This window comes from Dasypus novemcinctus, chromosome 21 (genome assembly GCF_030445035.2).
Source record: "Dasypus novemcinctus isolate mDasNov1 chromosome 21, mDasNov1.1.hap2, whole genome shotgun sequence".
Taxonomy (NCBI): domain Eukaryota; kingdom Metazoa; phylum Chordata; class Mammalia; order Cingulata; family Dasypodidae; genus Dasypus; species Dasypus novemcinctus.
Genome location: NC_080693.1, coordinates 58758902 through 58772033, shown reverse-complemented (window position 1 = coordinate 58772033; position 13132 = coordinate 58758902). Strand labels below are relative to the sequence as shown.

Here is a 13132-nt window from a genome sequence, read left to right as displayed (position 1 = left end):
ATTCAGCTTACTGGGAGGAAATAGCTCTTGTATTGGACTGGACTAAAGGCTGTTTTTATCCCACTGGCTCAAGTGACTCAACATCAAAAGTATCTGGGATACGAGAATATAGACCTGGGTTTGTGGGCTAATTTTCCCTTTCTTAGGAAGCTGTCCAAAGAATTTTTTTAAAAAAGAGTTTTGTTATTTTTTAAGTGCTTTATGAGTAGATAAGTTTTCTGGCCAAAATATGCCTATTAAATATTTTCAGCGCTGGTTGTTCTTAAATGTTCATTACTTAACCAGAAAGAGTCAGCATGACAGTCACTAAAACTGCTAATTAAAAGGGGTGTGAAGACAAAATTGTTTTGGAAACAATTAGGAGCAATGGACCTGCCCAGGAATGCTGGAATTTATGATCGTTTCTAATATTTTCTTTGGCACATGACTCCGTAGTTTGCTTAAACTTTATGAATTGTTCCTTAATTCGTGGGAATTCGGTCATGATCGCTGGGCTTTTAAGGGCTGGAGCTGTTATTTAAAAGAGCAGTAGTTTGATGACTAACTTATAGTGGAAGAGTCAAGGAGCCTGATGAAAGTCGCGGTTTCCTCTCGGGAAACGCCCCCGCCCACTCGCTGGGACACGCTTGTTTCTCCCGCCAAAGTAACGTCAGGATCGGGTTCTCACCAACCACCGCCCTGATTGGAGGACGGGCAGGCACTGCAGCCCATTGGGCGTCAGCCGCGAACGAGCGTCGGAAGGGCGGGGGAAGCCAAAGGCTGCCAGCTTCTGCTTCGCCCGCCCCCACCCCACCACGCGCGCCCCTGCCCCAGCCAAAGGAATGGTTGCCCGGCTCCAGCACTGCAGCCCCTGATCCCCAGGCCCGAGGTGCGGCCTTGCTGCATATCCCCGGAGCAGAGCGAGGCTCCTGGCCTGCCCCTCAGCTCAAAGGGTCCCCTGCTGTCCCGCGCCATATACAGGGAGACACACACACCGCAGCGGCCCCCCGAGTCTTCCTGCAGCACCCTGTAATGCAATCAACGGGGGCGGGGGAAGTGGCAGCAGCGACAGCAACAGCGGCGGCAGCAGCCCTGCCCCAATCTAGAGACATCCAGAAAGAGAAGGAAAATGGCTCCGAGCAGGGATCGCCTGCTACACTTTGGGTTCAAGGCGACAGTGAGTGATAGGGGAAGGGAGCGGGTGGTCGGGAAGGATGTGTGTGCCAGCATGGCTACTGAGCAGTAAGCGACAAGACCTTTCGGGATTGGGGGACTGGACAGAAAGCTGAGGTCCTGTGTGGGTTGATGCATGCTTGTTTGCTAGTGGAGGGGGAAGAGGGGCTTCCCGTGCTGGGTGCAGTTGTCCAGCTTGTCTCTCCAAGCGCGCACTCGCATCCTCCCGACACCCCCCACCCCACCCCACCCTTTACGCCAATACCCACAGACACTTAGGCACTTCCCTGCCTCTCCTTCCAGCGGGCTCGCCTGCGTAGGAGGCGAGAGGGTACTCTTGTTGCCGCCGCCGCCGCCGCGCTGGGACTGCTCCGGGGCGGACTGTCAGGGGCTGCGCCTGGGAGTGGGGGAGGGGTGGGCTCGCGCTGCCTTCGCCGCGCGCTGCTCCTCCTCCCTCTCCCCCCGCCGTTCCGAAGCCCGGGCGGCTCTGCCCAATGAGGAGCGGCGTTGCTGGCAGGTGGGGAGTGTTTTTGTTTTGGGTTGAAGTTGAGGCTGAGGAGAGAGAGGAGCTAGCGACAGGGAGTCGCCGCCGCCGCCGCCGCCGCCGCCGCCGCGGGAGGTGGTGGAGGACTCGCCGGAGCCGAGCGGCGCCCTCTCCCTGTCCGACGGCCCTGCCCTGCCCCTTCTCTGCTTCCTCCCCCTCCCCGGAACTCCTGGGCCTGCCCTGGGCCCCCTGTCTTTGCACTCCGCACGCCGCAGTGCCCGGCCCCGGCCGCACCCGCCGGCCCCATGAGGAGGGACGTGAACGGAGTGACCAAGAGCAGGTTTGAGGTGTGAGCTCAGGGGGGCTAGGGCGGCGTGAAACAGGCGATGCTCGCTCTCTTACCCTGAAAAATTCACTCCGCACGGAACCTCCGCCTTTGCCGGGCGCCACCACCCACCCATTGGTGGGGCTGCCAGACTTCTGTCCCCTTTCTCCGGACCCCAAAGCCCAGCGCATCCCGCCTCCCCCAGTTCCCCAGACCCCCGGACTGTTCGTCTCCTGCATCTTCCCACCAGCGGCCGCCGGGCCCTGGCCGGGGATTAGCACTGGCGCCCTAATTCCCCCCTCCCCCCGTATCACTCAGCTTTCCATTCTTTACAACAACCCTTGGCTTGCCGCCTCCTTTCAACCAGCAGAAAAAGCATCCCAGCTTGGATCGACCAGAGCTTGCTTTCCTTTTTACCACTTTCGTGAAGCTTTTGTTGTCTGTGGAGGGAGAAATTAGGGGCCTGGGGCCCATTTCTCCGAGTTGGAGAGACCTTCATTAAACTAGAGAAGTGGGGGTGGTAGACTGGGATGAAAGAGACTACCACGGGGTTTTGGGAGCTGTGTTTGGTTAGTGTATTGTTCTCCTACTTCCTCTTCTTTCCCGTTTAGTCTGTACTTTTGTAGCTCATTGTTTCTGGGAACCCTTAGATGTCTACATACTTTGAGATTGGGACGAAAGTCTGAGAGACTTAAGAAGATCCATCCAGGTCTGTCTTTCTGTTAGGAATTTTTCCTCCTCTGGATTATAGTCATGGAACTGAGGAGTATAGTCATGGAACTGAGGGATGATTTAGAAAATTACTGAAAGCGTCTTTAGAGAGTAGTCATCAAGTAGGGAAGTGAAGTACTGTAATTACCGATGAATTACAGTAGTTTAATAATACAGAAAGGTTCATTGAGGGGATGAGAGAGAGAAAGAGACTTCTACAAGAATAGTAAATGTCACTTGGCCTTTTTTGGCAGAGAATCAGGTTGACCTGGTATCACACACAGCTCGTTGTACATCCTACTCGGTGTTTTTCTTCATTTCCATTTGAAGGATGAAATTGTAAGACAGTGAGACAAAAAATTCAGGAAACACACCATCTAGGTGCAGGGGGTGAAAATTTTATGTAAGGGTCCTCACTTTAGCCTATTCCTTGATTTATTTTTATGCTTATGGTTGAATTTATCCTTAGAGATTAAGATAGTAGAAAGTGTTTTAAGAAAGTTTAGAGATACCATAGTAAGCACGTGTGGAGTGGAGAAAATCAAGCAATTGGTCTCCTTGGAGTTTTTTTTTTTTTCTCCTTGGAGTTTTATTAACTTAATGATAGTAAGACAGTATTTAGGTACATTTGATTTAACGTTTACTGTTGGTTGTTGTTTTTTTAAATAGTTTTACACTTTTTTTTTGAAATGCTTTCAAATTTGTGGGACAGTTACAAAAATAATACACACCCAATGCAGAGAAGTCCAATATACTCCTATTTCCCCATATGTCCAGATCCACCAGTGTTTTTTTGTTTGTTTGTTTTTGTTTGTTTTTGAGGTACCGGCTGGGAGATTGAATCCAGAACTCATATGTGGGAAGTGAAAAGCCTTTGCTCAACAGTGAGCTATACTGGCTCCCCCAAATCCACCAATTTTAACATTTTTTTCACATTTGCTCTCATCATCTTGCCTATCTGTCCATCCGTCTATCAGACAATCTATTAATCTATATTCTTAACACTTGAGTGTACGTTGTATACATCATGCTTATTGAAGCAACACTGCGATGTACATTTCCTAAGAACAAAGATATTCACTTATTATTTACCTTAAGTGCAGTTATTAAGTTTAAGAAATATAACATTGACATAAAGCTTACACAGTGTTTATTTCAGTTTTTCAGATGTCCCACTCATGTTCTTTTGAGCTTTTTCCCTTGTTAGATCCCATCCAAGATTATGTACTGCCTTTAGTTGTTATTGTCTCTTTAGTTTGGGTGTTTACTTTTATAGAGCTTACTGTTGTCCTAATGTAGCTAGATCCACTGAGGTTAATTTATGGTGGTTTCATAATTCAGTACTACTGCAAAAGTCCAGACTGTCATTAAGTTTTCTGAATAATCATTTAGCAGTTCACAGAAATCTTAAAAGGGAAGCCCAAATATCGAAGATTTGAATGGAGAATGCTACTCTTGAGTAGCTCTTTATTGTTTTGCCATTCAGTTTTGGTTAGCTGAGTAATTGTTGGAAACAATTTTTTTGTAGCATGTGCTTTAAAACTACATTGCAATTTACTATTTTAAAAATTGTTTTATACTTTATTTTATAATTTACCTCTACTGTGGTATACTAAAATAAAAATAAAAAATGCTTTATTATGCCTGTTTACCATGATTGATATGTAAACTGGCAACTAACACTTTCCATATATGATCTGAGAAGAGGGAAATGAATAAGGGGGAAAATAACCTTGTTCAATATTCATGATTGTTTGTTTATAAACCAAAAGCTAGTCTTCTATTACAACGTAAAGTGTTTCATGCCATAATATAAATAAGGACTGGAAATGATAGATGTTAATGAGTTTCATTCATTATCTGAGTATTTCTTAAAACCATTTACCTCTTTATTGATCTAATTTACAAGTAATAAAATAATTGTAAACTGAGTAGCCTCTTATGAAATAATAAACTTATTGCTTATTAATTGGAAGTATTTTAAATGTTTGTTTTCAACTGATAAAAGAGATGGGTAAAATAAAATAGGGTTCTCATGTCTCAAATTTGTACATCAAATGATTTTTAAAAAATCTTCAAAATTACAGTGCCTTTTAAAGGACTGATGAATTTTATAATTGAAGGAAGGTAGCTGATCTCTGAATGAGAAGTTTTGTGAGTGCAAGAAATATAATATTTAGCAAATAATAGCTAATTTCAAATTGTGGGTATGGTTAATAGAAAAAAAGAAACATTTCTTTTTCTTGACCATGATTTTTCTGAAGTTTATGATCTTTTTTTTAAATTCAAGACTCTTTTTTTTTTATTTTTTAAATTTATTTCTCTCCCCTTCCCTACCCCCCATTGTCTGCTCTTGTGTCCATTCACTGTGTGTTCTCCTTTGTCCATTTGTATTGTCAGCAGCACCAGGAATCTGTCTCTTTTTTGTTACCTCATCTTGCTGCATCTGCTCTCTGTGTGTGTAGCGCCACTTCTGGGCAGGCTGAACTTTTTTTGCGCGGGGAGCTGTCCTTATGGGGTGCACTCCTTGCGCATGGGACTCCCCTACACGGGGGACACCCTGAGTGGCATGGCACTCCTTGTGCGCATCAGCAGTGCGTGTGGTACAGCTCATCACACGGGTCAGGAGGCCCTGGGTTTGAACCCTGGACCTCCCATATGATAGGTGGACACTCTTATTAGTTGAGCCAAATCCACTTCCCAGTTTATGATCTTTTTATAGTCGATTCATTAACATCCCTTTATAGGAAATATTCTGTGTAGAATGATTTTGTAACTGGAAAAGTCTCTCAGAGTTCATACCCTATAGAGCTGTAGAAAATTATTGTTAAGTTAAAATTAAGGGAAAATACCAGTTAGTCAGATATGTAGCATCCTGTAGAACAGCCAAAGTAGATTACTTTTGAATAAAAAGTTAAAGAGCTTTAGAGATGTGACAATTCTTGTTGTTCCTTACTGTATCACTTTGGCATTAATCTATGCAATAAAACCCTTATAAAGATTCACATAGTATGTACTGAATTGCTCTAGTCTTGCAATTGAAAGTCATTTAAATACTTTTTATTATATTATTATAGTAAACTTTTGCTTTGTGGGAAATTTTGATAATTTCCTGTCAAAATTAATAATGGTTATTGAATGCTTACTACATTCCAGGCACTGAGCTAGATGTTTTGCCTCACAATTCTTAAATTCTCATAACTCTTCTATACCTGAAGAAAGAAAGGGCCTGAGAAGTTAAATAGGATGCTCAAGTTGCTTAGCTAGTAAGTGGGGGGAACAAGATTTTATTCTACATTTTTTAAAACTCTTATCATACTGCTCTTTTCTTAGCATAAAACCCCCCTAATGTTTGGGAAGAACTTTCCTAAAGTTCCTCAGTATATTTTATTTTTTCTTTGCTAACCATATAATCCTTCATTTTAAGTACTGTAAACAGCATTATCTTAAACTCAAGTGACATTATTGAGAGACATGTAAATATCTAGACTAGCCCTTGTATCCAAGTTTAGATTTTTTTTTTCAGTTAAACCTCTCCACTTTGTCATACTTTCTTCCTAACTCCGTAATAAGTATGAAGTACTATTGGAGGAAAATTCTGTTTTATTTGGGTTTATTAAAAAATTAATGCCTAGAGATCTTAAGGCTCACATCATTAGGAAGTGATGAGCTCCAAGTTGTATTTTGAATCCTTGTTAATTGTTGATATTCATCATACTTCACTCCTTCTCTAATTTATAATATTACAGTCTGTAAAATTAGGCTTAATATTTCTTTGCCTTCTGCCTTATTTTATCAATTCAATTTGTCCAAAATAACAAAAGCCAGAAAGTAGTGTTAAATGTTATGGCAGAAAGAGCATACTGCTTTGGCAGTTGAGACTTGGATATTAGTGAATTTTGATCTTTGCCAACAACTAACTAACTTTGGTCATTTCTTTTCACTTCAGGCTTGGTCATTTCCCTCCTCTGCAAAATAAGGGCCTTAAATATAGTTATTTTTGAATAAAATGGGAGGACCTGCTTCCTTGGCCTTTTCTTCTGAAACAACCATGCCAATATTTTGCTAAAGGCTCATTCTCACATTACAGTTAAAAGTGCAATAATTACCTTTTTTTTTTACCCTTTAAGATTTTATCCTCTAATCCGAAGAACTTTCTGCATAATAAATGACCATATTTCCCAGTCTGTGCATATGGAAAATGTTATTTATTTTAATACTCTCTAGAGATTTGTTTGAAAGTTGTTAGCTAATAGAAAACCCAAATTGAGGTCTAGGTTTTTAGGCCCATTCGGGGAATCTGTCCTTTTTGTATAGTGTTAATGATGTTTTTACCTTTTGAAAATAGTACATAACATCATGTACTTATATTGTAGTCTTCCACTATTAAAAAATTAACATTCAACATGTGTATGAAAAATAGTATCATTCATAATCTATATAAATAATTACATATTGAAAATTTTATGTTTTCCATTAAATCTTTTAAAAATCTTTAATTTGGAAATAACTTTACATTTGCTTTTTAAGCCCTGTGTTCTTAGGTGTAATCTATTGAAGATTTTTAAAATTAATTCAGTATTTCTGTTAGAGGTATTCAGACTTTTTTTTTTAAAGATTTATTTTTATTTATTTTATTCCCCTCCCCTCCCCTGTTGTCCGTTTTTTTCTGTGTCTTTTTGCTGCGTCTTGTTTCTTTGTCCGCTTCTGTTGTCGTCAGCGTCACGGGAAGTGTGGGCGGCGCCATTCCTCGGCAGGCTGCTCCCTCCTTGCGCTGGGCGGCTCTCCTTATGGGGCGCACTCCTTGCGCGTGGGACACCCCTGCGTGGCAGGGCACTCCTTGCACGCATCAGCACTGCGCATGGGCCAGCTCCACACGGGTCAAGGAGGCCTGGGGCTTGAACCGCGGACCTCCCATGTGGTAGACGGACACCCTAACCACTGGGCCAAAGTCCGTTTCCCTCAGACTTTTTTTTTTAGCATTCTGTATTTTTATGTTTTAGGTCATTTGCCAGTTTTAACTGTTTGTGTTGAGGCACTGGGGCTTTTTTTTTTTTTTTTTTTTGAGGTACTGGGGCTGTGGATTGAACCTAGGACCTTATATGCGAAAAGCAGGCAATCAACCACTGAGCCACATTGGCTCTCCTGAGTTGGGGTTTTTGTTTGTTTGCTTGTTGTTGTTTTTAAAGATTTATTTAGTTACTTTATTTTTCTTTATTTAGTCCCCCCTTGCCCAGAAGGTTCTGTCATCTGTCTGCTCATTGTTTGCTTGCCTTCTCCGGGAGGCACTGGGAACCCAATCTGGGACCTTCCACATGAGAGGGAAGTGCCCGGTGGCCTGAGCCACATCTGCTCCCCACAGGCTGCATCTGCGCAGGAAGTGATGACTGCTCTTCTTCTTTTGGGAGGCACCAGGACTCAAACCTGGGACCTCCCATGTGGTAGGCAGAAGCCCAACTGGTTGAGCCACATCCACTTTCCTATTTTTTTTTTTTTTAAGATTTATTTTATTCATTTCTCTCCCCTTCCCCCCTGTTGTCTGCTCTCTGTGTCCATTTGCTGTGTGTTCTTCTGCGTCCGCTTGCGTTATCTGGCAGCATGGGGAAACTGCATCTCTTTTTTGTTGCATCATCTTGCTGCGTCCGCTCACCATGTGTGTGACTCCACTCCTGGGCAGGCAGTGCTTTTTTTTTTTCACACAGGGTGGCTCTCCTTACCGGGCGCTGTCCTTGTGTGGGGGGCACCCCTGTGCAGGGGCGCCCCTGCATAGCATGGCACTTCTTGTGCGTGGCACCACTGCATGTGGGCCAGCTCACCACACAGGTCAGGAGGCCCTGGGGATCAAACCCTGAACCCTCCATATGTTAGATGGACGCTCTGTCAGTTGAGTCACGTCCGCTTCCTTGTTTGTTTTTGTTTTTAGGAGGCACAGGGGACTGAACCTGGGACCTCTCATGTGGGAAGCAGGCACTCAACTGCTTGAGCCACATCTGCTCTCTAGTGATGCTTTTTAACTTTAATAAAAAAGCCCTATTTTCACCCCCAGAGTTGTCTCTTTCAAATGGTGATCTCATTTTTCTTGCAAATTAACAGGAGCTTTTGATACAGAATTCCATTCTTAACCCATAGGTTACTGTTTCCTAACCAGTGACAGATTGGAAATTGAATTGAATATTTCATTATTCTAATTAGTTACTGTGGTTTGGGAATATTTTTAGAACTATTTAGAATTTTTTTTATTAGAGAAATTATATGTTTACAGAAGGATCATGTAGAAAATACAAAGTTCCCATATATCTCCTCCCCACCCCCTCAGACAGTTTTCCCTATCATTTTTTTTTCCCTATCATTAACTTTACATTAAGGTGGTACCTTTGTTACTTTTGAATCAATATTATTCTAACTATACTATTAACTACAGTCCATAGTTTGCATCAGGGCTTACTGTTTGTATCTTATAATCATACGGTGTTTCGTTTCATTTTTTAAATTTTTTTCTAGTAACATATGTACAACCTAAAATTTCCCCTTTTAACCACATTCAAATATATAATTCAGACATGTTAATTACATAAACAATGTTGTGTTACCATCACCACCATCCATTACCAAAATTTTTCCATCACCCCTGAAAGAAACTCTGTACCAATTAAAGATTAACTCTCCATTCCCTACCATATCCCAGCCCCTGGAAATCTGTATTCTAGATTCTGACTCTATGAATTTGCTTATTCTGACTATTTCATATAAGAGAAATTATACAATATTTGTCCTTTTGTGTCTGACTTATTTCATGCAAGGTGATGTTTTCAAGGTAAGAAACCTTTATTCCCTGATCACATTTCCTCAAATTTGATTTTGTGATATTCCATTGACTTTGATATACCTCATATCTGACAATTATAGTCAGATAGAAATGGAATTAATCCATTTTTGCTCAGCCTCTTAAATTCATGTGAGGTTAAAATCACCTACTAGATCATGGTAGGCAAAGAATTAATAAAAATTTAAAACATATTGGCAATTCTTTTGTCATTTTTGTCTTTGATTTGGGGAATTTCTAATAAAAAGCAAAAAGGGAAATAGACCATGATGAAAGTGAGTAGTAAGTGGATCTTATGCATTTGTGATCTTAAGACTGAAACCATATTTAAAAACATGGAGGTGAAGGTTGGTGATATATCAAATGCCTGCCCAAATTTATATAGTCAAACATACCAACTACTATGGTCTTGGTGAGTATGACTTTCCAATAAACTGAAGTATGAAGGTGGATATAATTTCATTTTTTAAAAGTAAAAACTAGCAAGCATTCTCAGTTTTACCTATAATTTAAAATAATAAGATGCCATGGGTATAATTATTCTGGGTGCTTCCTGTTTGCTTTATTATCTGCAACTGAGGGAATTTATGTGGCAGGATGGGTAGGCAAATAGAAAACAGAGGGAGTAGATGTAGTTCAAGTGGTTGAGTGCCTGCTTCCCATATATGAGGTCCAGGTTTCAATCTCTGGTACCTCCTAAAAAAATAAAAATAATGTAAATAGAAAACAAAAATTTAAAAGAATTGGGCATGTTTTTAAACGTTCTTATGCATATATTAATCTCTGGTGATAGTTGAAGCCCAGGAAAGTTCTTTGCTAATTCATTGTATTGATTGCAGTTTACTAACAAAGAGCCAGTTTTGTTTTGTTGTTTGTTTCATTTTTAGAGGTGGGTGGGGAGAAGAAAAAAGAAAGGGAAAGGAATTGCATTACCTGGCATAAGAACAATTTAATGTTAATATAAGTTTTAGCTGCAGGGTTTTCCAGAGTTCTCTGACAGAATATGTCTTTTTTTTTTTTTTTTTTTGTCATCTTGCTTTTTTAACCAGATCATTTATATATTGTAATATTTTAATTTTGAAATTAGTTTGGGTAAGCAGAGAATGAGAGTGTTATGGCAGTGTCATCAGGGTTTTACAAGGGGGAATAATTTAGTTCTGATCTATGAGACAAATGTTCTCTTGCAGTTGTACACTGAAGAATTCTAGATAGCATACTATCACTATCTTGAAATTATAACTTTTAAAACAGTATTTTAGAAATAGCAAATTATTTTAAAAACAACTCTGTTCCTATCTGAGGATTCACTTCTTAAACTCTCCCTTTATATATATTTGTGCATGTGTATATTCTGCATGTTCTGGGCACATTCTCATGTTTCTGATGTCTCTGTGACCTTAGGTAAGTCATCTTTCTGGGCCTTAGTTGTCTCAACTGTTAGATTCCTTCTAGCATGGAAATTCTGTGATTCTCTATATAAATAAGCCCCTGAAATTGCTGTAGGTTAGAAATTAGATATTCAATTAAAAAAAAATTTAGATATTCAATTTATTGCCAAAGTTCTTACATTTCTTTGCTGTAAAGATGCTACTGAAGACAAAGCCATTTAGCTGCTTATATAAAATAAAGCCTACAAGCTGCTTTGGATTCCTGCTTGTTTTTGCTGTGACTTCTGATACTTAAAAAAAAAAAAAAAAAAGAAGTGGGCAGTAGAGTAAAAATGTCTGCAACATATCTGATCTATAATATGTTTGGTGTGCTATGATTCCTATTTCTTAGAGTTTTATATAACCCTCTTTATAGAACCTTTCTAAAAGTATTAACTTTGGAGTCTGGATTTAAACCCTGGCTTTGCTACTTAACCACCTGTGTGACCTTGGATAAGTTATTTAATCTCTCCAAGCCTCAAATTCTGAATCTCTGAAGTGGGAGTAATACAAGTTACATTGGGTTATTTGTGAGGATTAAATTCTGTAATGTTTGTAAAGCAGTTAGCAAACTGTCTACTATACAGTAAGGGCTCAATATATGATGCCTATTACTTTGTGGAGTAGAAGTGTTTGTAAGTAGACTTTATAAATCAATATTCTATATGCTTTAAATGAACATACTATTAAAAGGAAAAATCATAAAGGGAAGAACACAACTAATCTCTTCATCTTCCTCAGTTTATATAATGGGTTTGTTAAACATGGGACACCTACAAATTTTAAACTAGTTGAACAGTAATAGTTTAGCAGTATTTCAGTCTGGAGTTTATACTGTAACTATTATTGCACTCACTATTGGAATGTAAATAAATGTCTCCTAAATTGAGAATCCGACACTAAATTGTAAATTGACATTTAAAATGCTGGATCAGTCAGCATTTACCCCAGAAACTGGTCATTCTTCCTTTTTCTGATTTGTAGAAAATAAAGCTATGGGCAAATAGGGATACATTTATTTTTGAAAAAGTACTCGTATTGTTAGCACCCTTCCCCCACCCCTATCCTTATCAGCTGTTTTTTTTTTAATTGTTTGCATGTCCTTCGTGTAAAGCTCATGTTGAGAAAAGTCACATCACAACTCCTTTCCACAGTCTTCTTGTAGAAAAGAAACCCAATGTATTTTAGGATTCTCCTTGGATAGGTTAAAACATTATTTAATGCTTTAACTTTACTAAGATCCTGAGTGGTAACTTCAGGAAGGTAGGAGACTGAAGCTTCTCAAATATAGGTATAATTTTATTAAGCACAAGAACAAAAAGCAGCCTTACTGAGTTCACATTATTTAAGGAGGAATAATTGTATTTAGATTAATGTCTCAACGCGGATTATAGGCCCTAATTGACATAAATTTTATCTGAGCTCATCGGTCTTTGATCCAGATAGAAAGGTTTGGCCTAAATATAGGAATCAAGATCTCAAGGGATCCAGTCTTGGCACTACTGTGTACTCACAAAGTCCTGGGAAAAGCTACTTAACCTCTCTTTGTCTTTACAGCTCTGAAATAAGATTTCCAATATCTGTTTCCCTGTCTGAACAAAAACTGGAATAGTGTTAAAGATTAAATTTAAACCTTTACTTTCTAATAGTGTTCCCTGAGTTAAAGGGAAATAGTTAATGAGGAAAGAATGAAACTAAACTTTATTTCAACTGCAGCCTCTGTTAGAGATAAATAGGTAGCAACCTGGATGGCCATCAGAATCACCAGGGAAGTTTGCATAGTGCTAATTCTGTGAAACCACGCGCTTTACTGAATGTGAGTAGATTTGGGCATGTATGTTGCCTCGAAGTTCCATAAGAGATTCTGATGTGAATTTCCCTGGAATGATAAGACACTGGAAGTAAGCATTAAAAAATGGGTAGAATTCTAGGTAGAAGGTACAAAGCCACAGAGGTGAGAAAAGTATGGTCTGTGTTTGAAAAAGCAGTAGTGTAATTTAACCAAGCATTTGAGTTCTTGATTTCAATTGTGTTATCCTTTGGTAGTTAATTAGCCAATGTAAACATTTAGCCCTTGAAGCTTAGTTGGCTCAATCTCAAGGTTATTTAATATAAAAGATTTTTAAAAATCATTGCTTTCTGATTTTAAGACTGAAAGATAAAAATGTTTTCAGGTTCTTCATTTGTAATCATTTCTGTATGGGAAGAGG

The 13132-nt window shown here is 39.8% G+C and overlaps 1 protein-coding gene across 2 annotated transcripts in view; it reads left to right on the top strand.

Moving 5' to 3' along the window:
- Positions 1 to 719: 719 nt before the first annotated feature.
- Positions 720 to 13132, top strand: part of FBXL20 (F-box and leucine rich repeat protein 20) — a 110377-nt gene continuing 97964 nt past the window's right edge. The window contains exon 1 of one of the 2 annotated variants that reach the window (XM_004454956.5): positions 720 to 1156. In XM_004454956.5, coding sequence (XP_004455013.1) covers positions 1109 to 1156 — 48 coding nt within the window. In that variant the 5' untranslated portion in view covers positions 720 to 1108. Of the gene's footprint in view, positions 1157 to 1645; positions 1984 to 13132 lie in introns of those variants that run through there. The other variant, XM_004454957.4, reaches the window with a different exon arrangement.